This window comes from Pogoniulus pusillus, chromosome 36 (genome assembly GCF_015220805.1).
Source record: "Pogoniulus pusillus isolate bPogPus1 chromosome 36, bPogPus1.pri, whole genome shotgun sequence".
In the NCBI taxonomy this organism is placed as follows: Eukaryota; Metazoa; Chordata; class Aves; order Piciformes; family Lybiidae; genus Pogoniulus; species Pogoniulus pusillus.
In genome coordinates this window covers 8288478-8313889 of record NC_087299.1, presented here as the reverse complement: position 1 = coordinate 8313889, position 25412 = coordinate 8288478, and the positions used below count along the sequence as shown (strand labels likewise).

General features: G+C 53.9%; 1 protein-coding gene across 8 annotated transcripts in view; it reads left to right on the top strand.

Annotated features, from left to right (window-relative positions):
• SAMD11 (sterile alpha motif domain containing 11) overlaps positions 1 to 25412 on the top strand; it is a 145462-nt gene that overhangs the window by 40045 nt on the left and 80005 nt on the right. For 7 of the 8 annotated variants that reach the window (XM_064172009.1, XM_064172008.1, XM_064172010.1 and 4 more), the window contains 2 exons: positions 5682 to 5860; positions 18352 to 18402. In XM_064172009.1, the coding sequence (XP_064028079.1) occupies positions 5682 to 5860; positions 18352 to 18402 (230 nt within the window). The remainder of the gene's footprint in view (positions 1 to 5681; positions 5861 to 18351; positions 18403 to 25412) is intronic. The other variant, XM_064172011.1, reaches the window with a different exon arrangement.

The window sequence follows — 25412 nt, the reverse complement described above, 5'->3', positions numbered from 1 at the left end:
CTGTGTCCAGTTCTGGGCTCCTCCATTCAAGAGATGCTGAGGTGCTGGAAGGTGTTTGGAGAAGGGCAGCAAGGCTGTGGAGGGGCCTGGAGCACAGCCCTGTGAGGAGAGGCTGAGGGAGCTGGGGGAGTGCAGCCTGCAGCAGAGGAGGCTCAGGGCAGAGCTCATTGCTGTCTGCAGCTGCCTGCAGGGAGGTTGTAGCCAGGTGGGGTTGGGCTCTGCTGCCAGGCAGCCAGCAACAGAAGAAGGGGACACAGCCTCAAGCTGTGGCAGGGCAGGTTGAGGCTGGATGTTGTTAGGAAGTTGTTGTCAGAGAGAGTGATTGGCATTGGAATGGGCTGCCCAGGGAGGTGGTGGAGTGGCTGTGCCTGGAGGTGTTGCAGACAAGCCTGGCTGGGGCACTTAGTGCCATGGTCTGGTTGGTTGGGCAGGGCTGGGTGCTAGGTTGGGCTGGCTGAGCTTGGAGCTCTCTTCCAACCTGGCTGATTGTATAATTCTGTGTCTCTCCACACACAATGGTGCCACTGCCACCTCTGGTTGTGGGCAAGAGCAAATCACACCACTCTAAGCACACACTCTCCTAAGTGCACACTTTACTCCCTGCCACTGTGTGCCAAGTGGTGTTTGATAACCCTGAATGGGAGTAACTTCAGGTGCCTCAGTGTAGTGCTGAGCTGTGTGGGTGCATCCCTGTCCTGGCAGCTGTCTGCACAAGCAGGGAAAGGCTTCAGCAAAAGCCAGAGGCAGAGGAATGCTTCCTGGGATGGAGCATTCCTCACAAACGAGTGGATTTTGTTTGCAGCTTGGACCAGAGCCCTGTCAAGGCCACAGAAAAGAGAATTGATTGTAGTAGGTTCTGGAGCAGGCTTCTGGCTACCTTTGTGCTTAATTTAAAAGTAATATCTATCTATCTACTGGTGAATGCCCCTAAACAGATTAAGGAAGTGCAATTGATTCAGAGCTGGCTATGGATGAACATAAAAGGCAAAATTGATTGGCCAGGTCTGTTTTAATTTCTTGGGAATGGAGAAACAGAATAAATAAATAAATAAGTGGAATACCCCAAACCTGATGGCAGAAACACAAAGTCCAAAGTAAACCAACCTTAAAAAGCTGCCTCGCTGGTGCTGGGGTGCAGGTGTTGAAGGACACTGGAACCACTCTGGTCCTTGAAATCACAGGATCAGGCAGGGTTGGAAGGGAGCACAAGGAGCAGCCAGTTCCAACCCCCCTGCCATGGGCAGGGACACCCTACCCTAGAGCAGGCTGCACACAGCCTCAGCCAGCCTGGCCTCAAACACCTCCAGCCATGGGGCCTCAACCACCTCCCTGGGCAACCCATTCCAGCCTCTCACCACTCTCCTGCTCAACAACTTCCTCCTCACAGCCAGTCTGAACCTACCCATCTGCAGCTTTGCTCCGTCCCTCCCCAGCTTTCTTGTAGCCCCCTTCAGATGCTGGCAGGCCACAAGAAGGTCACCTGGGAGCCTCCTCTGCTCCAGCCTGCACAGCCCCAACTCTCTCAGTCTGTGCTCACAGCAGAGCTGCTGCAGCCTCTCAGCATCCTCCTGGCCCTGCTCTGGACACTCTCCAGCATCTCCACATCCCTCTTGTCCCAGGGACTCCAGATCTGGATGCAGTACTGCTTGTTCCAGTGCTGCCCATGTCTGGTCCCTGGTCACAGCAAGAGTAGTGCAGGTTGTCTGTCACCAGAGAATCAGAGAACCACAGAAGGGTTTGGGTTGGAAAAGGCCCTTAAGAGCATCAAGTCCAACCATTCCCTAGCTCTGCCACGCCTGGTGCTAAACCATGGCCCTCAGCACCCCTTCTGTGTGCCTCTGAAACACCTCCAGGGATGGACATTGAGCCACCTCCCTGGGCAGCCTGTGCCAGTGTTTCAGAACCCCTTCAGTGAAGAGGTTTCTTCAGATGCCAACCTTGCTCGTGCAGCTTACAACCACAGGATCATGGAATCATTTTGGGTGGAAAGCCCATCAAGAGCATGACCTGAGTCTGACAGAGGTTGCTGCAGGTGCACATTGTCCTCTCCATTCATGTCCATTCTGCCCACAGAGGCTGTGGAGTCTTCATTTCTGGAGACAGCCCAAACCCACCTGGTTGTGTTCCTGTGTTACCTTCTTTAGATGAACCTGCTTTGGCCAGGGAGGGGTTGGACCTGAATAGAATCATAGAATCAGGCAGGTTGGAAGAGAGCTCCAATCTCATCCAGCCCAACCTCGCACCCAGCCCTGCCCAACCAACCAGACCATGGCACTAAGTGCCCCAGCCAGGCTTGGCTGCAACACCTCCAGGCACACAGACTCCACCACCTCCCTGGGCAGCCCATTCCAATGCCAATCACTCTCTCTGACAACAACTTCCTAACAACATCCAGCCTGACCCTGCCCTGGCACAGCTTGAGGCTGTGTCCCCTTCTTCTGTTGCTGGCTGCCTGGCAGCAGAGCCCAACCCCACCTGGCTACAGCCTCCCTGCAGGCAGCTGCAGACAGCAATGAGCTCTGCCCTGAGCCTCCTCTGCTGCAGGCTGCACACCCCCAGCTCCCTCAGCCTCTCCTCACAGGGCTGTGCTCCAGGCCCCTCCCCAGCCTTGCTGCCCTTCTCCAAACACCTTCCAGCACCTCAGCATCTCTTGAATGGAGGAGCTCAGAACTGGACACAGCACTCAAGCTGTGGCCTGACCAATCCCTTCAAAGCTCTCCCCATCTGTGTGTGATTCTGTGTTTGTCTTCTCAGGGCAGAAGCTGTGTGTGAGCTGAGTGTCTGGATGGGTACATAGATGGTTTTGTATCAGCTATGTATGTGGCAGCTTTAGGTGTGAGGATACAGCTTAGAGGAGGCAGAGGCAGCATTCTGTGGAGCAGGGGAAAGGAGGATCCTGTGTCCTGGCCTGGTAGGTCTGGTCCTTTAGGTTTAGTGCCTCCCTGTTTGCTGTGCTCTCGCTCTTGTTAGGGCTGATGAGTCCCTGGGCACTCACTGAGACCTGGTAACTGCCCGAAGGTGCCATAATGGCCATAAAATGATTTTTAGTGCCTGATGAGTGCCGTTCTCTGTAGCCTGTGAAGTCACAGCAGAGAGCGAACTGCAATTACTTTGAAGCGGAAATTTGCAGCCCCTCCCTCGCCTCCCCCCTTCCATTGTGATGAGAAATTGCAACTTCAGTGAAATACAGAAAGCTTTGGCATGATAAAGCTCCTGCTGGTAGCAAGTCCTGGCTGCTCAGCAATGCAGAAATCTGGTGCAAATGCTCCTCTCCTTGCCTTTCCCTTCCCCTCCTCTTCTCCTCCCTGCTGTGCTTTTGGCACTGCGTGAGCCGGAGCTGCTTTAGGCAGGGAGTAAGCTCTGAGCATGTTCCTTGTGCACTGGAGCAGAAAAGGGAGCAGAGGTGGAAGTGCACCCAGTGTGTGAAAAGTGTTTAGGGGTTGGAGATGCACAATTTGTATCACCCTTTGTTCTGGGAGCAAACAGAAACCTCTCTGCAAAGGGTCAGTGAGTAGCTATCAGCTGCTAGGTGTGGGAGCCCACAGGGGCGAGGGGCAGCACCTGGCTGGCTGTGGCATTGCTGCAGTTGGCTCCTCACACCACAGTGATTCTTCTCGTGGGGTGGCTCTCTGAGAGCCCCCAGCAGGATTCCCACCAAGGATATTCCTCTGTATCTGAGTCTGGCTATTTATCATCGAATCATGGAACCAAGCAGGCTGGAAGAGAGCTCCAAGCTCAGCCAGCCCAGCCTAGCACCCAGCCCTGCCCAACCAACCAGCCCATGGCGCTGAGTGCCCCAGCCAGGCTTGGCTGCAGCACCTCCAGGGACAGAGCCGTTTTCATTTGCACAGTTTCTTTGGGAAGTTGGAATTGGTGTCCTCTGGCGGGGGAATGCCTCCAGACCTGCACAAAGAGCATGCATGAAGCTGCGCTCCCCTGCCCCCCACAGTGCTCCCCTGCCCCTCGCTGCGCTCCCCTGCCCCTCGTTGCACTTCCCTGCATCCCACCGTGCTCCACTGCCCCCCACAGTGCTCCCCTGCATCCCACAGCGCTTCCCTGTCCCTCGTTGCGCTTCCCTGCATCCCACAGTGCTTCCCTGCATCCCACAGTGCTTCCCTGCATCCCACAGTGCTTCCCTGCCCCCCACAGTGCTTCCCTGTCCCTCGTTGCGCTTCCCTGCATCCCACAGCGCTTCCCTGCATCCCACAGTGCTTCCCTGCCCCCCACAGCGCTTCCCTGCCCCCGCTGTGTCCCTTCCCGGTTCCCCGGTTGCGTTTGCTGAGCGCTCCCCTCCCGCGGGGCAGTGGCGTTGCAGTCTGCCTGCATCCGCGGGGTCCGCCTGCCGCTCAGGTGCTCACTCTGTGGCTCTCCGTAGATTCATGGAATGGGCTGGGTTGGAAAGGACCTTCAAGATCATCCACTTCCAACCCTGCCATGGGCTGGGACACCTTCCCCCTAGCCCAGGTTGCTCAAGGCCTCCTCCAGCATGGCCTTGAGCACGTCCAGGGAGGGACATCCCCAGCCTCCTTGGGGAACCTCTTCTGTCAGTGGCAGATTGAGCTAAACAGCCCAAGTGCTGCAAGCATCTTCTGTCACAGTGAGAGCTACAAGCCCAACGTTCTCTAGCTCCAGCTTCATAGGGCTCCTGTCCTCCTGTGGCTCAGGCACAGAGGGTGCAGGGACAGAGCCCTTGCAGAGGGTGGGAGTTTGGGCTCAGGGTCGTGCTCTGCTGGGTTCTGTACACAAACACACGTGCAGTGCAAAAGCAGCTTTTGCCTCCTGGCAGTTTTCCTCCTGTTTATTTGTGCCTTGTCAGAAGTGAGCTGTTGAGGGTGCCAGGACCACCTAGGGGAAAGGCTGCACAAGGCAAGACCTGCTAGATCCATCTGGGCATGCAAATGAAGAGGGCAAAGTTGCCTCTCATTCAAGCTGAAATGGATGTGGACTGTTCAGTGGTGTGAGAGACAAACCTGCTGCTGGCTGGCTTAGGCTGTTTGCCCTTTGCAGTCTGGATTATCTGGGTCACATCTTCCCTGGGCTACTGGCAGAAGTTTAATTTGACCTACTCTAATGTCTTCATGTGCAGCATTTCATGGAATCCTAGAGTGGTTTGGTTTGGAAGGGATCTTAAAGATCATCTAGTTCCAGGCCTCCTCCCACAGGCAGGACACCTCCTGCTAGAATAGGTTCCTGGAGGTCTCATCCAACCTGGCTTTGAACAATTTCAGGCTTGAAAGCACCATGACTGCTCTGGGCAGCCTGCTCCAGTGCCTCACCACCCTCATGGGGAAGAATTTCTTCCTGATTTGGTGAGAAATACTCTGGAGAGAGCTGTCAGTGCCTAATTCTTCTGCCAGCTTCCTTTCCTATTGGCATGGATGAGATGGGATGAAGCCAGGGATGAAGAGGTGGGGAGAGGCTGGAAGTGCATGGCTTGAATGGTGGATCTGGAGGAACCAGGTGGAGATAGCCCTCTGCTGAAAAGCCTTTTGCAGAGTGACCACAGCCTTTGCCCACCCAGCAGCATGCCAGTCTGGTGCCTGCAGTGGCTAACACCATTCCTTCCCAGGGCAGCAGTTTAAAAGGAGCTGCTTGGTTCTGGTTTCTCTAACCAAACTTTTCTTTTCTTTCCCCTGTTTTTCTTCTCCTTTCCCATTCCAACCAACTCCATCCTGGGCCAGAACCGAGGTCGCCTGGCGGAGAAGAGGACAATCCCCTTACCTCCAACCAGGATCCCAAAGAAAGAGCTGACCTCCCTTTTCTCACATAGTGATGACAGCGAAGAGAGTGATAAGAGCAGTGGTCAGCACCCTGAAGTGAAGCAGGAGGAGGATCTCCACATCAGTATCATGAAAAGAAGGTACTTGCCCTGGTGGGGAATGCTGCACTGCAGGAGTAAGGACAGAGAAAACTGGGCAGTGGGTGAGCAGTGAGTGCCCAATGGAGTCACCTCCAGGGCTTGAAATTGAAGTGCACATTACAGGCTCACAGATGTTAGGGGTTGGAAGAGATCTCCAGAGGTCTCCCTGCCAGAGCTCAGGCACACAGGAACACATCCAGACAGGCCTGGAAAGGCTCCAGAGAAGGAGACTCCACAACCTCTCTGGGCAGCCTGTGCCAGGGCTCTGGGACCCTTCCAGGCAAGAAGTTACACCTTGTGTTGAGCTGGAACCTCCTGTGCTGCAGCTTCCTTCCACTGCTGCTTGTCCTGTCCCTGGGCACATTCGAGCAGAGTTTGTCCCCCCTCTCCTGACCCCCAGCTCTCAGATAGTTATAAACATTGATGAGATCTCCTCTAAGTCTTCTCTTCCCCAGCCCAAACAGCCCCAGGCCCCTCAGCTTCTCCTCACAGGGCAGTGCTCTTCATAGCCCTCTGCTGGACTCCCTCCAGCAGATCCCTGTCCTCTTGAACTGAGGAACTCAAACCTGAACGCAATATTCTGGGTGAGGTCTCAGCAGGGCAGAGTAGAGGGGGAGGAGAGCCTCCCTCCATCTGCTGGTCACACTCCTCAATCCCCCCAGGACCCCCTTAGCCCTCATGGCCAGCAGGGCACATTGCTGCCCCATGGATGTCCTCCCCCAGCACTGCCAGGTCCCTCTCCACAGGGCTGCTCTCCAGCAGATCCCCTCCTGACCTGTGCTGGTGCAGTTTATTCCTCCCTAGGTGCAGCACTCTGCACTTACCCCTCTTGAACCTCATTAGGTTCCTCTCTGCCCTGCTCTCCACTCTGTCCAGGTCTGGCTGAATGTGCCATTATAGCTCAGAGTTTTTGGGACCTCTTTTCTAGTTGCTCCTGTTTGGAGCAGGTAGAGCTTTCTTAGGCCTGGTGTTTGCTCTGAAGGTGTCTGGATTTGCAGCCTCTCTGTTGTATTTCACCCTCTGTCCAGCATTCTCTGTCTTTCTGCTTGCTGAGGTCAGTGAACTGCATGACCAAGAAGTGATTTGTGGACCTTTTACTTAGAGATGCATTGCTTCAAAGTCCTGCCTCTTGCTTGCAGTTGTCTCCAAATCCTGAATGTAAAGTGGATGATGTAATGCTGGGGAAGAAAGTTTGGAAAGGAGGTGGCAGCAGTGGTGATTGTTTTGGGTTCTCTATCACAGGTGTCCAAGGGCATAGCTGTGTCTCACCAGTTCTACTTTTAGACCAATACTTTCTGGTCAGAAAGTAGAATCATGGAATGGTCTGGGCTGGAAGGGACCACCAAAGGTCATCCAAGTAATGGAACTGCAGTAGCCAAAGAGTGTCTCATGTCTTAGATATTTTGCTTGTGCCTTTCTTGCTCCCATAGAAATTGATGCAGGAGTCATGCAGGGTTAAAAGGAAGAGGGGAAGGGTTTGTCTTGAATTACATTTTGGGCTGTCATCTCAGTGCCCACAGCATCCAGCAGCAAAATGTTTTGGGTTCTTTCATTCCTCTGAAGAAAAAGCTAGAAAAGGAAAAGGAAAAAGGTGCTTAGAGGAGCTGCAGCTACAGGGAGATAAATACCTAAAGGTGCTGTGCCTCAGCCTCCCGTGCATATCATTGCAGCTCATCTTGATTGTCATCTTCCTCTGATGCATAAAATCACTCAGATTCAGAGACAAGCCCTGTAAAAACAGAGGAGTGGAAACCAAAGGCATGTAATTGCTTTTCTTATGTTTTATGTGTTTCCTGCTCCTGAGCAGATAAGCTCTTTCCCCCCTTCCCCTTCCAGCTGATGAGGCTACCTCAGCAGCTGAGAGCTCGCAAAGCAGAGAGCCAGACCAGTCCTCAGCTCTTCTCATGAAGCCCTCTGGTTAATTAAGCTCTGGGTTTATCATTGCAGCTGTCCAACAGCCACCTTCAAGGGTTATCACTTGGAAATAAAAAGCTGCTTGGGGAATGCATCTGCACTGTGCCTGTGCACAGAGGAGAGGGGAACCCTCCTAATCAGTTTTGCTAAACTGCCCTTCTCCTCCTGCCCCCCTCCCTCCCTCCTTTAATTATGCTTTTAATTCTGCAAAATTACAGTGCTGGATTGTCTCATTAGGAGGGAGAAGGATGTGATAACTGCAAAATTGATATGCTGCCCCCCCAATAGGAACTGCTCTTATCTTACATCTTTAATTACTATAATTACTTGGCCTTGTTTGTTAGGAAATGAAGCAAAAATACTTAGCAGTTCTTAGGCAGTGGTCCCCAGCTTGTCCTTTCTCTGCTCTCCACTACTTTGCAGTCTGAAAGTCTCTGGGTTAAGGTTTAGCTGGAATGGGCTGCCCAGGGAGGTGGTGGAGTGGCTGTCCCTGGAGGTGTTGCAGCCAAGCCTGGCTGGGGCACTTAGTGCCATGGTCTGGTTGGTTGGGCAGGGCTGGATGCTAGGTTGGGCTGGCTGAGCTTGGAGCTCTCTGCCAACCTGCTTGGTTCTATGCTGCTCTGATAGCCTTGACTGCTTAGAGGAGTGCATGCTTCTGACCAGGTAGGTTAGACCCTCTTTGCTCCTGGACCGTTGTTCTTCTCATTGGTCTGGGACCTCTGGCACAGTGTGTGTGGGAAAAACAGGAGGGACTTGGGCAAGTGGGGGCCAGACAGCACTCTTGGTGAGTGCAGCAGTAACAGAGAACAAGAAGAGCATGTAATTCAGTGGCCAGGCAGGGAATATCCATTGCTCACATCCCTCAGCCTTCCCAAGCATTTTGTCCCTTCCAAATGAATCCCTCAGCCCTCCTGTCCCGAGGAGGGGCAGGACCTGCACACAAACACCCAGGGTGGAAAATCAATTCCCACATCTTCCCTTTCATGGCATTTGGTACACAGGAAACAGGAAAGGTCTCTTCAGGGCTCCCTGTGCCACTACAGCAGCTCACAAGAAGGGAGAACTCTGCAAGCAAGGTATTCGGCCATGAGAGCTGCTGAACCTCCACCCCTGTCCCTCCAGGTCTCGGTGTTCTGCCTAGGCTGCCTGGTTCCTCACCTTTCCCTCTCTTTCTTCTTCCCAGGCAAAGTTTGATACAAATGCCTGCACTCTGCTAGCTCACAAAGGCTCCCCTGGGAGCCACCACATCCACTGAGGCTTCTCTCTCCCACTTCTCCATCTGGGAAGCCAGCACACAGGCTGGACAAGCACTCATTTACCCACGGTCACAGAGCCAGTTAGGATTGGGTTCCTCCTCTGTGCACCTGGAGTCCTTGTGGATGCCACTTCCCTGGGGGTGTTCAAGACCAGGTTGGATGAGGCTCTAGCCAAGAGGTGTCCCTGCCCATGGCAAGGAGAATGGAGTAGATGATCTCTGGGGTCCCTGCCAACCTAGGCCACTCTGTGATTCTAAGGCTGCAATCCACGTGGAGGATTCCCAAAGCTCTCCTCACACAATCACAGAGTCATAGAAGCATCCAGGCTGGCAAAGCCCCTCAGGAGCACCAAGTCCAACCTAGAACCCTGCTCTACAGGATTCACCTGAAACCATAGCCCCAAGCACCACATCCAAACCACCCTGAAACACAGCCAGGCTGGGGGACTCCACCACCTCCCTGGGCAGCTCATTCCAGTCCCTGACCACTCTCTCTGTGAAAAACTTCTTCCTAATGTCCAATCTAAACCTCCCCAGCCTCAGCTCGAGGCCATTCCCCCTTGTTCTGTCTCCAGTTCCCTGTGAGAAGAGCCCACCTGCTCCAGAGCAATGAATGGGGAGCTCCCTGCTCCTGCTCTGTCCTGCAGGAGCGAGGCACTGACTCTGCTCCCGGTGTCATGAGCAGCCCAGGGGCTGGGGTGGAAGGTGTGCTGGGGCTGGCTGCCGAGCCAGCAGCATCATAAAGGCCAGACAGCTCACAGACATGACAGCTGGGGCCCAGCAGAGACAGTGCCCCATCTGCTTTCTGCTTTTAATTCACCTGTTGTGTCCCCCCCAGCGGTGATGGATTGGCCTGAGCTTTTATTGTCTCCCACTGAGAGGAAGAAATAGGTTAAACTGTGATAGCAAGAAAACAAGGTCAGGGCCTGAGCAAGCCTCTGTATTCCTCTGCTCCCCCTGCCTGGCCCTGGTGCTTGATTGCTTTGAACATCATCACCTTTGCTTTCTTTTCCCCCTAGTCCCCATTTCCTTTCTGGTGACTGTTTCCTTCCATTGCTGGAATCTTTCTGCTGCTTTGAGGTCTGGGCTTGGGTGAGGAAAAGGCTCTCTAGGGATTAGAGCAGGAGCTGGGAGTTTAGTTTCCTGGCTAGTTCTTCACCCTAGCCCTCAATGGTGATTTCCTCTGTGAGCTCAGGCATTTGCCCGTGGTGATGGCCTTCAGAGGAGGTCTGAGGCAGAGAAAACCTCTATTTTCTTTTCCTTGCAGTCCTGGAAAGCAACAGAGGCCTGTAACCAGTTCTGAAGTTAGTGCATGCCAGCCTCACTCCAGAGTCCTTGCCAAACTCTGTCCCTTTGCTGTCTCGCTCGTAGGTGATTGAGTTAAGGAAGCCAAACCTCCCGCTGAAGGGAGCTTGGCTCATCAGCTTGGAAATCCAGATGACCCAAGCTGAAAGGTGAATGTTTTCATCTTGTAGTGAGACCCCCTGAGTCCTCCTTAGCCTGCTTTGCAGGGTGTGCTAAGTAGCCTTTGTGTTAGTCCTCCTGTCTGGAAGACAGAGGGCTTAAAGTCTTGTCTCACATAACCAGAGGCATCTGCTGAGCTTGACACCGTAGCTTGATACCCAGACTGTAAGCACTCAGCTCTGAAGATTATGGAGACAGCACTGCAGAAGAAAATCCTTTTTCTTTCAATCAGATTCTGGGCTCCTGAAAATCTTGCTCTTTTCCAGCACTGCCTGCACCCAGCAGTTGCATTACCTTAATTGCAGTGGTTTGGTTAAGCTGTACTGACTCCTGGTGGGAATGGTTGGCTGGCTGGGAGAAAAACCATTCCTGTTTGGAGAAAAGGATGAAATCAATGCAGAGCATTTCTCTACCCATGCACCTCTGTCTGCTGGGTGGTTATTTTGCTGAATCATAGCATTGTTTCAGCTGGAAAATACCTCTAAGATCACTGAGTCCAACCACTGACCCAACGCCACCGTGGCCATTAAACCATTTCAGTCAGACTTCAGGTAGAAACTTCAGCTTCATGGAGCCTTTTTCCTTCCTCACAGGCTGTTAACTAAGCTGCTTTTCTCCAGCAAGCTGAACTACTGCACCATACAGTCATAGAATGGTTTGGGTTGGAAGGGACTTAAAGATCATCTAGTTTCAACCTCCCTGCCATGGGCAGGGACATCTTCACTGGGGCAGGTTGCTCAAGGCCCCATCTGGCTGCCTTTTTGTTGCTACTCTGATTTCTCCTAGAGACACAAGGAGCAGTGCAGAGGAGGTGACAGGATCACAGGTTGATAGGGTTTGGAAGGGACCTCTGGAGATGATTGAGTCCAACTTCCCCTACTGGAGCAGGAGCATAACCTAGTGCAGGTCATGTAGGAATGCATCCAGACAGGGCTTGAAAGTGTCCAGTGGAGGAGACTCCACAACCTCTCTGGGGAGCCTGCCTGAGACTGGAATTGTGTTGCTCTGGGGTAGTCTGGGGGGCATTAACTTCCCTGTACTCACTGGGACATTCACAGAATCCCAGCCTGGTGGGGATTGGAAGAGACCTCTGGAGATCATCAGTCTAACCCCCCCTGCTAAAACAGGGCTGCCCACAGCAGCTTGCCCAGGATCACATCCAGTTGTGGTTGGAATCTCTCCAGAGGAGATTCCACAACCTCTCTGGGCAGCCTGCTCCAGGGCTCCAGCACCCTCACACCAAAGAACTTTCTCCTTATGCTTAGGTGGAGCTTCCTACATTCTAGTTTCAAGTGACATTGAAGAGTTACCTTGGGAGCAGCCTGTGAGCTTTTTCACACTGAAGTTCTTCTGCTTTAAGGGTCTCCATGGTGTTATCCCAAGATACCCAAGCCAGTGGAGCCAGAGAATAAGGTTCAGCTTTAACAGCAAGATCCTCACATGCTGTTGGCTTGAAGCCCAGCATTGGCTTGTGGGTGCCTGAGTTTCATTTCTGTTTTAAAGACTTCATTCATTAGTATGGGAGGAGAAATGTAATGATAGTGTCAGAGGTTTGACAGAGCAAGTTAGCTGCTCACACACAGCTTTGTCCAAGTGAGGGATGTGGAGATGCTGGAGTGTGTCCAGAGCAGGGCCAGGAGGATGCTCAGAGGCTGCAGCAGCTCTGCTGTGAGCACAGACTGAAAGAGTTGGGGCTGTGCAGGCTGGAGCAGAGGAGGCTCCCAGATGACCTTCTTGTGGCCTTTCAGGATCTGAAAGGGGCTACAAGAAAGCTGGGGAGGGACTTTTGAGGCTGTGAGGGAGTGCCAGGACTGAGGGGAATGGAGCAAAGCTGGAGGTGGGGAGAGTCAGGCTGGAAGTGAGGAGGAAGTTGTTGGTGATGAGAGTGGTGAGAGCCTGGCAGGGGTTGCCCAGGGAGGTGGTTGAGGCCCCATGGCTGGGGGTTTGGCTGGTTGGTTTTGTTTTGCTTTTCTGTTTTGGTTTGGCATCCCAGACCATACAATCACAGAATCAACCAGATGGGAAGAGAGCTCCAATCTCAGCCAGTCCAACCTAGCACCCAGCCCTGCCCAACCAACCAGACCATGGCACTAAGTGCCCCAGCCAGGCTTGGCTGCAACACCTCCAGGCACGGCAATTCCACCACCTCCCTGGGCAGCCCATTCCAATGCCAATCACTCTCTCTGACAACAACTTCCTCCTCACATCCAGCCTAGACCTCCCTCAGCACAACTTGGGGTGAGGCTGGGTGAGGCTGTGTGCAGCCTGCTCTAGGGTAGGGTGTCCCTGGGCATGGCAGAGGGGTTGGAGCTGGCTGCTCCTTGTGGTCTCTTCCAGCCCTGCCTGATTCTGTGATTCTGAGTCCCTTAAGCACCTGTTTAAAATGATGAAAGTTTTTTGGCCTGACCTTTACCTGAAGGAGCCCTCCTAGGATCTTAGTAAACATCTCCACTGCTGAGAAATGGGCAGGATAGGTGCAAGCAGGTGTAAAGAGGAGAGGTGTCCCCTCCCTGAAGGTGTTCAAGGCCAGGCTGGGTGAGGTTTTGAGCAGTTTGGTCTCGTGGAAGGTGTCCCTGCCCATGGCAAAGGGAGGCTTGGAACTGGATGATCTTTGAGATCTTTCCAGCCCGACCCATTCTGTGGTTCTGTGAAGCAGCCAATGTGTGGTGAGAATGCCCTCGGGGATCCTGGATTAGGAAGCAGAGGACTGGGAGCAAGAGCAGGAGCAGGTTGTACAATGAGAGCACACAACAGGCTGAGTCCCTTGCCAAGCACTGCTCTGAAATAGAAGCCATTCTGAGGAGCAGTAACCAAAGTCCTGAGTCAGGGTTTTGTGCAAAGAGAAGCAGATTTCTGGAGACCCTCATATGCTCCTTGAGTCCTCCTTTTCCTCTCCCACTCCTCTTCACACCCCTGAGCCTTCTGTGGCCCTGGTGGCCAGCACCTGCCGCGGGATTAGAGCTGCTTGAAACCAGGGGAGAGCATCTGAAGTGAAGGTGCTCACTCCAGGAGTGGTTGAGCAGTCTCCCTGCCCCTGTTCACACAGGCAGAGAGCCCAGACAGGGGCAGGTTGCTCTCCCCTGTCCCCCTGCATCCTTCACCTCTCCCCCCCAGCTTTCCAGCCCCCTCCTCACTCAGTGACCATTTTCTTATAGCAAAATTGCTGACCTCCACCAGGCCTTAATGGCTCAGTGCTGTCAGCCTTGCCTCTGCCTGCCTTTCTAAGTGGAAAGCTATTTCTGACATCCCACAAGGCTGCTGCTCTTTGACTCCCTAATTGATTGCAGATCAAACCCAAGCACCCTCCCATTATTATTGTCACATGCATCTGCTTGCAATTCAGAGCCCTGAGGTCCCAACACCTCCTCAGCTGATGTGCCATGTACACAGCACTGCCTTTGCCTTCCCTCTCTTGCTTGGCCTTTTCCTGCTGTGTGACATCCCTGCTTGGGATGGACACAGCTGCTTGGTGCCACACAGCTGTGCTGCTGGAGCCAGAGCACCTCTGGCTCTGCTCTGTGGCCTTGCTCGTGCTAGAAGGTGAAAAGGTACAAAGTCCATCCAAAGGGAGTGTTGGTCTTCTAATGGAATGAGACTGGGAAGGGATAGTTATGGGGAAGAGCTGGGGCTGTGATGGCTTCTTCTGGCAGTAGCAACCTGTTCTGTAGCTGGATGCTGCCCAGCATCCTCCACACTTGGATGGCATCTGTGCTGGCTGCTGCAGAGTGCACCAGGGATGGTGGAGTGAGCCAAGGGAGCAGCAGAAAGCAAATTGGCCACAGTGCAGAAGCTCAGCTGCAGACTGAGGTTGTTGCTGCCCCTGGAGTGACAAGGCTTTGAGGGGGGGGGAATGCCTGACTCACTCTGCTGGCCTCTTCCGTGGTTGCCACCCCGGTGCTGAAAGCTCGCAGGGACTGCTAGGGTGAAAAGAAATGACAGGGAAGGAAAGAGAGAGCTTAAAAGCTCTCCCAGCTGCTCTCCATCCTTTTGCCAGCTCCACTGCTTGCTTTCCTGAGCTGGATTCTCACCGTAGCACAGGCTGCAGAGCTGCCTTCAGCAGCCCCACTCAGTCAGTCCTTGCTGCTAACTCTTTGTTTTTCATTCGCAGTCCTCCATAAACAGTTCAGTTCTCTGCACAAACCAGACCCTGGTTCCTAGTCCCTCTTTACTGTGATCCCTGATCCCTTGTACCCCCAGCCTGCCCTCCCTGACTGTGAGGCCGTGCAGGGAGCCTCTTTCTGTGGCCGTGGGGCCCATCTGGTCCTTTTGCTTGAGCACTTTGTGAGTGGCCACACTGTGCCCCAGACCTTGGCTGGCAGAGGCGGTAGCAGCTGCAGCACCTTGGCTTGCCCGGCTCTGGCTTTTGTTGTCCTCCCTTTTCCCCGGTGAGCGCCTGGCTCCTGCTCTGCACTCCCTGCACAGCCCAGGGCCGGGCTGGTGCAGCTGAGGGTTGGCAAATGCTCAGTAATTAGGTTTCAATGGGCTGAATAAGCTGTTAGAGCCAGGCGTGCGTTCGCCTCGCAGATCTAATCGGTGGTGAGGGCAGCGATGTGCCGAGCCAGCGCTCGGCTCTGCTCCCTGCCCCTCCCTCCTCCCCCCCCAAAAAAGGTAATTAGAATTTAATTTCATTCTCACCTATTCATTTGTCTAAATAGGGGTGGTTAATTATCCATCTCGGCAGATAGATGTTCCTGCCTCTGCCTGGATCGGAGCTGCTCCTTTGCTGGGAGGCTTTGCCCCCCCCCCCCCCCCGTGACTCACACTCTTGGTTGCAGGGCTCTGAGGCTCTGAAGTGTAGCTCTGCTGGGGCTCATCGTGAGCTGTGCCTTCACCCAGCGCTCACAGCACAGCCTGCACAAGTCGGCAGCTGCAGCAGACCATGTAACAGAGGGTCGGTTTGGCTTCAAGAGACCTCTAAGATCATCAGGTCCAGCCTTCAACCCAGCACTGCCAGGGCACCACCAAACCATGGCCCTCAGCACCTCAGCTTTGAAACCCCTCCGGGGATGAGGACTCCACCACTGCCCTGGGCAGCTTGTTCCAGGTCTTGACAACCTTTTTGGGGCAGAAATTGTTCCTCATGTCCAGCCTAAACCTCTCCTGGTGCAGCTTGAGGCCATTTCCTCTTGTCCCTTGGCTTAGTCCTTGGGAAAAAAGGCTAAGCTTCACCTGGCTTCAGCTGTCAGGGAGTTGCAGAGAGCCAGAAGTTCTCCCCTCAGCCTCCTTTTCTCCAGGCTGAACAACCCCTCAGCTGCTCCTCCCCTGCCCTGTTCTCCAGACCCTCCATCACTTCTGTTGCCCTTCTGTGGACCTGCTCCAGCCCCTCAGTGTCCTTCTTGCAGTGAGGGTCCCAAAGCTGAGCCCACTCCCGAGGTGCAGGTTTTCTGCATTGTGGTTGTTTCATTAAGGGAGGGACTGTGGAGTTCTAATCAGACCAACACAGCATTTGGCTGTGCACGGCTCAGGAGCAAACCCTTTCAGGGTTATTTTTGCTTGCTGAGCCACTGAGGAGTGGTCAGTGGCTGGAGCAGCAGGAGAAGCACAAGGTGGTTCCTTTTGAGCCTTTCAGGTGGATTTCCAACTGGTCCTGTGGAGTTCTTTGCTGCTGTGCAGGCGTTGGGAGCTCCCCCACTCGGCCTCTGCAGCTGGCAGGGTCTGATGTGCATGGTGCAAGGTGCTGAGCTGGCATCCAATGGGGTTTAGGAGGGTTTTGTGTTCTGAGGAGCAGTGTGACACCAGGCTGCCACCCTCCACAGCTCCTCTCACTTGTGAGCAGGGCCCTGTTAGGGCTGTGAAAGCTTTGGCTGGCTCGGATTGGCTTTGGGCTTTGGATTCAGATCAGCTTACCTGGAAAGTCCTCTTGTGTCCCAGAGTCTGATGGAACTTCAGTTCTTGGAAATCTTACTCCATGCCCACTTGGCCTCTCCTTTCCAGAAAGCTTTCAAAGGATGGCTGAACTTCAGCTTTGAAGAACAACTGTTATTGCTATAAGCTCAGCAGCTGGGAAGTAGCTTTTCCATTTCCCTTTGCAAATAAAATGTTGGGAAGATGGAAAGCTGGGATGGGTTTTCTAAACCACTGCATCTGGGGAAGGGGAATGTGAGAAACTGGCTTGGAACTGGATGATCCTTGAGGTCCTTTCCAGCCCTGACAACTCTGTGTTTGACACTGTTGCCTTTTCCAGTTGAGGACAGAGGCAGGGACACACAAAATGCCCAAAACTGCAGCTGGCTTCTGCTAGTTGTAATCTTTGCAGCCACTTCTTGGGTAAGGCTTTTGGGAGCCTCCATCTGCAGGAGCTGATTTATCTGCACAGCCAGGCCCAGCACGTGCCCTGGCAGATGCTGGGAGTGGGTTTGTGCAGGGCTCTGGGCTTGCTTGCCAGTTTGGTCTCAGATGGCTGAGGTTCTCATCAATCACACTGACATGGAGAAGCAGTGGTGGCCACAGACCCCCTCTGGGCAATGAGGGAGATCAGGGAGGCTGGTATCAAGTGGAGACACCAGAACACAGAAGGTCAAGCATCTGCTTTAGCCCTCTGGCTTGCTGTAGATGCTGTTTGGTAGCAAGGGGGGAAGGGGGGAAAAAAATCCCCAAAACCAAGAGGAAAACAACCCCTGTGGCTGCTCTGCCTTAATTTAGGATATTGTTCATCTGGAGCCTGCTGTTGCTGCCTGTCAGCAGGCAGAGTGACAGAGGATGGGAATTTAATTTCCGAGGTGGGAAATTGCTAATAATTTATTTAGGGCTGGGGCGGGCATGGGGGAGGGGACCCAGCTACAGCCTCCTGGGCTCTGCCTGCTGAAATGCCTCTGCACAGCTCCTGCTGCTTCCCCCAGGCACGTCCTGCCACTGGGGACAGCAGCCTGCAGTCCCTGCACCTATCAGGGAGGCTGCACGCAGCAAAAAGTTGTCTCTGCACCGTGCAGCTCAGCTGCAGGTATCTGGGGCCTGGCCAGGCTGGATGGGTGGGCAGAGGCCAATGGGATGAGATTGAACAAGGCCAAGGGCAGGGTTCTGCACTTTGGCTACAACAACCCCAAGCAGCACTGCAGGCTGGGGCCAGAGTGGCTGAGAGCAGCCAGGCAGAGAGGGAGCTGGGGGTGCTGGCAGAGAGGAGCTGCATAGGAGGCAGCAGTGCCCAGGTGGGCAGCAGAGCCAATGGCATCCTGGGCTGGCTCAGGAGCAGTGTGGGCAGCAGGACAAGGGAGGTTCTTGTGTCCCTGTGCTCAGCACTGCTCAGACCACACCTTGAGTGCTGTGTCCAGCTCTGGGCTCCTCCACTGCAGAGAGATGCTGAGGTGCTGGAAGGTGTTTGGAGAAGGGCAGCAAGGCTGGGGAGGGGCCTGGAGCACAGCCCTGTGAGGAGAGGCTGAGGGAGCTGGGGGGGTGCAGCCTGCAGCAGAGGAGGCTCAGGGCAGAGCTCATTGCTGTCTGCAGCTGCCTGCAGGGAGGCTGTAGCCAGGTGGGGTTGGGCTCTGCTGCCAGGCAAGCAGGGGCAGACCAAGAGGACACAGGAATGGGCTGCCCAGGGAGGTGGAGTCTCTGTGCCTGGAGGTGTTCTTGCCAAGCCTGGCTGGGGCACTTAGTGCCATGGTCTGGTTGGTTGGGCAGGGCTGGGTGCTAGGTTGGGCTGGAGGAGCTTGGGGCTCTCTTCCAACCTGGCTGATTCTGGTCTGTTCTGCAGCAGGGAGTGCTGCTGCGGGCACCCCAGACTCCCTGAACTACTCCAGGGTGGGTGTCTAGAGCCAGGGAGAGGGACTTTGAGAGGCCTGTGGGTGGGAGCAGATGTTTTTGAAGTGGCAAGGGGTGCAGTGTTCAGCTTGTGCCATTGACCTCTCTGTTTGTTTGTTGGCAGGATACACACCCACTGGGATTTAAACATCTCCTTCCGAGAGACCTCTTGCAGGTACCATTTTGGGGCACCCTCTTCGTGTGGTGGGCTAAGAGTTTGTGATCTGTTACTGGCATTGGATGCTGTTAGAGGGGAAGGAACATTCCTGACTCTCAGTGCTGTGGGTTTGTTTTCTTCCTCCCTTGCTCCTCTTTCTCCTCCTTGCCACATCTCCTTCCTTTTGGTTTTGTTTTGGGGAATGTCGTCTGGGGGGGGAAACTTTGTGCTGTTGGAAGAGGGAGCTGGTTAGGCCTGTTACTGGTTTTGGTGTGATTGCTCTGGTCTCAGTTTGGAAGAGTGCAGTGTTGGAGTGGCCCAGATCTCTCTTTCCTGACCTGAGAGACAGGAGAGCCTGCTTCTCATTTGTGCAAGTGATGCTCTGCAGGAAGGGCTCAGTGAGGGCCAGGCTGATGCTCCTGACCTGCTCGGTGCTCTGCTCAGCTGGCTCAGGGCTGTGCTAGCTGGCAAGGAGAGCAGCTGGCTGCACGTGGCAGGACTCACTGCATGACAGATGCCATAGAAGAGATGACAGCACCGAGGCAGCCTGGCCCTGCAAGAGCTTACCCATGCAGGTGCCCAGCTGCAGTGTGGAGTGCTGGAGCCAGCAGGGCTCTGCGTTTCGCGAGGTGAAGTGCGAAGGGCAGCAGCGAGAGTGCTGGGGAAGTCAGCCCAGGACAAAGCTGCCACTCAGCAGTGACAAGGGGGTGTAAAGGCAGAAATAAGAGAGGTTGCACCCAAGCCTGAACTGGGAGAAGGGGATTGCCTAAACCACTCTGGTGCATTACTTTTAAAGCCTGGTGTCCTGCAGTTACAAATATTGCCAGATTCATGGATTCACAGAATGGTTTGGGTTTGGAAAGAACCTTAAAGCTCATCTTGCTCCAACCTCCCTGCCATGGGCAGGGACACCTTCACTGGGGCAGGTTGCTCAAGGCCCCATCTGGCTGCCTTTTTGTTGCTACAATCTGATTTCTCCTAGAGACACAAGGAGCAATGCAGAGGAGGTGACAGGATCACAGGATGTTAGGGGTTGGAAGGGACCTCTGGAGATGATTGAGTCCAACTTCCATACTGGAGCAGGAGCATAACCAAGTGCAGGTCATGTAGGAATGCATCCAGACAGGGCTTGAAAGTGTCCAGTGGAGGAGACTCCACAACCTCTCTGGGGAGCCTGCCTGAGACTAGTATTGTGTTGCTTTGGGGTAGTCTGGGGAGCCACTACCATGGCCACCAAAGCACATTCCAAAGCACCATGTCCCCATCTGCTCCACACTGGTGAGACCCCCACCTGGAGTACTGCATCCAGTTTTGGAGCCCCTCTTACAGGAGGGATATGGATGTGCTGGAGTGTGTCCAGAGAAGGGCTATGAGGATGCTCAGAGGGCTGCAGCAGCTCTGCTGCGAGGAGAGACTGAGGGAGTTGGGGCTGTGCAGTCTGGAGAGGAGAAGGCTCCAAGGTGACCTTCTTGTGGTCTTTCAGTATCCTAAGGTGGCTACAAAAAAGCTGGGGAGGGACTTTTTAGGCTGTCAGAGAGTGACAGGACTGGGGGGAATGGAACAAAGCTGGAGGTGGGGAGATTCAGACTGGATGCAGGGAAGAAGTTGTTCAGCATGAGAGTGGTGAGAGCCTGCCCAGGGAGGTGGTGGAAGCCTGATCCCTGGAGGTGTTTAAGACCAGGCTGGCTGAGGCTGTGGGCAGCCTGCTCTAGGGTAGGGTGTCCCTGGGCATGGCAAGGGGGTTGGAACTGGCTGCTCCTTGTGCTCCCTTCCAGCCCTGCCTGATTCTGTGATTCTCCAAAGCAAAACCTCCCTGGAAGAGCTGCTGACAATTTCTGCCAGGAGAGAGCTAAACCAAAGGGAGCGAACAGTTAAGCTGAGGAAGGCCAAGAAGTGGATCTGTTGCCATCAAAATCAGACAATGATTTGATTCTTCTGCACTGCAAATTCAGAATTGTTGTGGGGCTGCTTTTCCTAAGACAGGAATTGTAATTTCCAGAGGTGGTTGCCACTGTGCAGCATCACTGCTCACGTGGCTGTTAATTAAGGCTTGTGTCAGCACTTCCACGGCAAGCCTCTGCCTTTTAGAGTTTACAACTCAGCCATAAAACTCTGCTCTGGGCTGAAATTCATCATGAAAGAGGCTGCCTGGAAGGAATCCATCCTGTTGTATTTCAGAGCCCCAAAAGCTTATAGCAACAAGGCAGGAATTTTATACCAAAGGCTGCCACAGGAGGGGAAAAAAGCCCCAAGCTGAGCTGGCGTGGATAGGAGAGCTGGGGGAGATGTGTCTTCAGACTGCCTTCTGGGTGCTTCCTGAGCAGGCTGGGGGGTGGGAGGTTCTGTTCATGGCATCATCAGTGTCAGGAGTTAAGGGGGTTTGTGCCTCAGGGCCAAAGTCTGTGCTTACTGCAACGCCAGTGAGCACCTCTGCCCCACTGGTGCTCTGATGGAGTAGGAATCAGTGGAGATCTCTCACCTCCCTGGCCCTGCTGGCCACACTGCTGCTGCTGCAGCCCAGGCTCTGGTTGCTCTCTGGGCTGCAAGTGCACACTGCTGGCTCCTGCTGAGCTTCTCCTCCAGCAGCACCCCCAAGTGCCTCTGCTCAGGGCTGCTCTCCAGCCAGGCACTGCCCAGCCTGGATTGGTGCTTGGCATTGCCTTGACCCAGCTGCAGGACCTTGCCCTTGGTCTTGTTGAACCTCCTGAGCTTGGCTTGTGCCCAGCTTTGCAGCCTGTCCATGTCCCTCTGGGGGGTCCCTGCCCTGCAGCCTGGCTGCTGCTGCACCACACAGCTTGGTGTTGTCAGCAAACTTGCCTCAGCAGAGTGCACTCAGTGCCTCTGCCCATGGCACTGACAAAGATGTTGAACAAGACTGGTCCCAGGCCTGATCCCTGAGGTTAAATAGTCCCAACTACCAAAAATGGAGTGGTTGATGGTTAAATGGTTAGTCCAGCTATCAGAAATGATCTGCACCCAGCTGTTCTGGAAGAGAACAACATCTTCTGCTGTGTGGCAAAAGGAGTTTGTGTGCTTGTGTGTCAGGAGAGAAGAAGGTGGGTTTGAGTGACCTAAGCTGCTGCAGGTTCTGTAAACCAGCTGGCACACCCAAACCACACCCTGGGGTGGCAAAAAGAGGCAGAATCATAGAATCACACAGTCCTGACCTGTGAGGTCATTGGGTAAAATCATGAACCCAGCACTGCCAGGGCACCACTAAACCACGGCCCTCAGCACCACATCCACGCAGCTTTGAAAGCCCTCCAGGGATGGAGACTCTACCCCTGCCCTGGGCAGCCTGGGCCAGGCCTTGGCAACCCTTTGGGGGAAGAAATTGTCCCTCATGTCCAACCTCAGCCTGCCCTGGTGCAACTTGAGGCTGATTTCTCTTGTCCTGTTGTTCCTTAGGGGAAGAGACCAAGCCCCATTTCACTGCCACCTCCTTTCAGGGAGCTGCAGAGAGCAATGAGGTCTCCCCTCAGCCTCCTTTTCTCCAGGTTGAGCACCCTCAGCTCCCTCAGCTGCTCCTCCTCAGCCTTGTTCTCCACACCCTTCCCCAGCTTTGTTGCATTTCTCTGGATCCTCTCTGGCCCCTCAGTCTCATTTGAGTCAGGAACCCAAAACTCAGTGCAATATTCAAGCTGATTTCTTTTCTCAGAAACAGCCTCCTCAGTCTCCTTCTTGGAGTGGGGGACCAAAACCCAGTGCAGTATCCAAGCTGATTTCTGTTCTCAGTGACTTGCATAATTCAGCCCATGGGAGTTACAGAGGTCACCCCAAACCCATGCCAGGCCATCACTGGGCTGCCCCACAGGAGCATGGATGCACAGAGTCACCATGCTGCTGCAGATCCTGCAGCTCTGAGAACTGCCATCTCAATTTACCTGCCTCTTTGTCATAGCTTTGCCTTTGATCTTCCTTTCCAAGCTGTCAGAGGATACCTGGATTCATTGGCTTTACCCACCTGAGAACTGCTGTCTGCATTGCCCTGGATAAAAGCAAGCCATTTAATTGGGTACAAATCATTCTCTACCCAAAGAAGCAAAAGCTGGAGCCAGGGGGATTGTCCTGAAAGGGAAGATTAGGATCTCTCCTTCCCTTTGCCAGGTGCTTTGCTCCCTTCCCTTTTTAAGCTTTGAAGTGAAAGCAGGTTTGAGGCTTTGTTTACAGCTCTTCTTCCTTTCAAAGTACCTTTTTAAGGTATGGACAAACTGTTCCTGGAATAATTTGCTGGGATGTGTTAGAGTTGTTCAGTAAAATGATGCATTTCTCCTTTTATTTCCTGACAAGCCTGTCAGAGTTTGAAAGAGTAAACACCAGGTTAAAGCTTGGGCTCTGCCACAAGCTGCCTGCTCTCTGCTCCCCTGGATTCCAGCCCTGAGTCACAGCTGCTCAGCACCACAGGCAGGATTACCTTTGCTGAGGCATCTCATGAAAATGAATTGTGGAATAAAAAGAGAGTTCCAGGGAGGAAAAGGATTTCTTTCCCCTTCTGTTGGTTGCCACTTGATGTCTGGAGGGAGCTGCAGGGAGGTGAGGGAGAGATAGATAAGAGGCCATGCATGTTAATGCCATGCAGTGATGCAGCTCTGGGTGGAATAAATGTTTTGCTCACCTGAGGATTTCAAGCTGCTGGCAGTGCAATTAAACCAGCTCTGCTTCCACCAGAGTCAGCAGGTGTTTAGTGTTGCCCTGTTGAAGGTGCACCAACATGGAGTACCACCAGGTACCAGAACAGATCAAGGCTTTACCTGCTGGAAAGCAGCTCCCTGGAGAAGGACCTTGGAGTCCTGGAGGGCACAAAGTTATCCAGAGCAGAGCAGAGCAGTGTGCTCTCATGGCCATGAGGGCCACTGGCATCCTGGGGTGCATTAAGAGAAGTGTGGCCAGAAGGCTGAGGAAGGTTTTCCTCTGCCTCTGCTTTGCCCTGGTGAGGCCATAGCTGGAGTATGGTGTCCAGTTCTGAGCTTCCCAGATTTAACTCTGGCATAGAATCACAGAACCAAGCAGGTTGGAAGAGAGCTCCAAGCTCAGCCAGCCCAACCTAGCACCCAGCCCTGGCCAATCAGCCAGACCATGGCACTAAGTGCCCCAGCCAGGCTTGGCTTCAACACCTCCAGCCACAGCCACTCCACCACCTCCCTGGGCAGCCCATTCCAATGCCAATCACTCTCTCTGCCAACAACTTCCTCCTGACATCCAGCCTGAACCTGCCCTGGCACAGCTTGAGGCTGTAAACCCTTAGTCAGCCAGAACTGAATTTAAACTGGTTTGTTCCATGCATGTGTTTTGTCCCTGTGGTACAGCTGAGAGCTCTGTAATTAAGGAGGACTGAAAAAGCTTAGTCAAGAAGGAAAAGGATATTAAACAAATCAGCTCATGTGGAAGAAGCAGATGAAAAATACATGGGAAATGGGACAGGAGGAGCACAGCAGAGGGAAGTGAATTGATTTAGCTCATTCCTTTGGAGGGATACGCAGGGAGAGAAAAGCAAAGCAGGAGAGGGGAATGAGAAATAGATGGTTGTGACCATGTCAAGGCTGATCCTGACTCAGCAGAAAGTGTTGCTGTGTGATGCAGGTAGCCTTGTCAGGCAGCAGAGCATCCTTCTGCTCTGCCCTTTAATGGCTGAGGTGCTGGAAGGTGTTTGGAGAAGGGCAGCAAGGCTGGGGAGGGGCCTGGAGCAGAGCCCTGTGAGGAGAGGCTGAGGGAGCTGGGGGGGTGCAGCCTGCAGCAGAGGAGGCTCAGGGCAGAGCTCATTGCTGTCTGCAGCTGCCTGCAGGGAGGCTGTAGCCAGGTGGGGTTGGGCTCTGCTGCCAGGCACCCAACAACAGAAGAAGGGGACACAGCCTCAAGCTGTGCCAGGGCAGGTTGAGGCTGGATGTTGTTAGGAAGCTGTTGTCAGAGAGAGTGATTGGCATTGGAATGGGCTGCCCAGGGAGGTGGTGGAGTTGCTGTGCCTGGAGGTGTTGCAGCCAAGCCTGGCTGGGGCACTTAGTGCCATGGTCTGGTTGGTTGGGCAGGGCTGGGTGCTAGGTTGGGCTGGCTGAGCCTGGAGCTCTCTTCCAACCTGCTTGGTTCTGTGATTCTATTCTGTTTCTATAAACATGGCAGATGGGAAGGAAGAGTCTGTCAGGAACCAGCAGGCTTCTTGCCAGCTTGGGGTACTGGGTCTCATGTCCTCCTGTGTGGAAAACAGCAGCAAGGCTTTCTCAGCTGCTGTCAGTCCCCAGGCAGATGCAGGGTTTAGGTTTGTTGCAGCACAGAAAGAAGCTGGAGGCGAGTTTGGGAGGTAAGGAGAAGGAGCCAGCAAGTGCCAGCACAGGGCAGCTTCCCTCCAGCAACGTGCCCCACGGCCAAGTGGCATGGCAGAGGAGCTGAGGCTGCCCAGCTTGCACCAGCCATGGCCTGGAGAGGAGGTGAGGCTCAGAGAGGTCTGGAGGAAGGAGTCAGCTCCTCTGCTCCTCAGAGCTGCTCATACAGATGCTTGCTTGCATCCTGCTTCTTTGCCTGGGGCTTATCTGCCTGTGTCTGATGGAGAAGTGACACAGCCTGTCAGCAGGTCACCCTGCCTATTGTTTAGCTGTGCAACAAACTCTGCTGCTCCCCCTTGCACCCCCCCAGCCCCATCCACTTCTCTGTTAGTCACCTGATCAGAGCCTTCAAATCCTTGACCCAATTCCTCCTGTGCCCAGCTTTAGGTCTTATCCTGCTCTGTCCATCACCAGCCTGAGAGGAAAGGTATTGGCTGTGTGCTGGGGGAGATGGTGCTGGGTGCAAGGTGGTAAGCAGGAGTGAGGGAGGAGGAGGAGGAGGGGAAGAGGCCTTGATCAGTCTGAGCTGTGAGCTTTCTCTGAGCCACATCCCTTCCTTCTCTCTTTCTGCTGACTCAGTGACCTTGGTTTTACTGCCTGGGAGTGTCAGAGGCACTGACCTTGCCTGTCTGCTCAAGGACCTCTGCTACTCCAAGGCCTCAAAGGCCATGGCAGAACAAATCAAGATGTGCTGAGGAGGAAGTTATTGCTCAC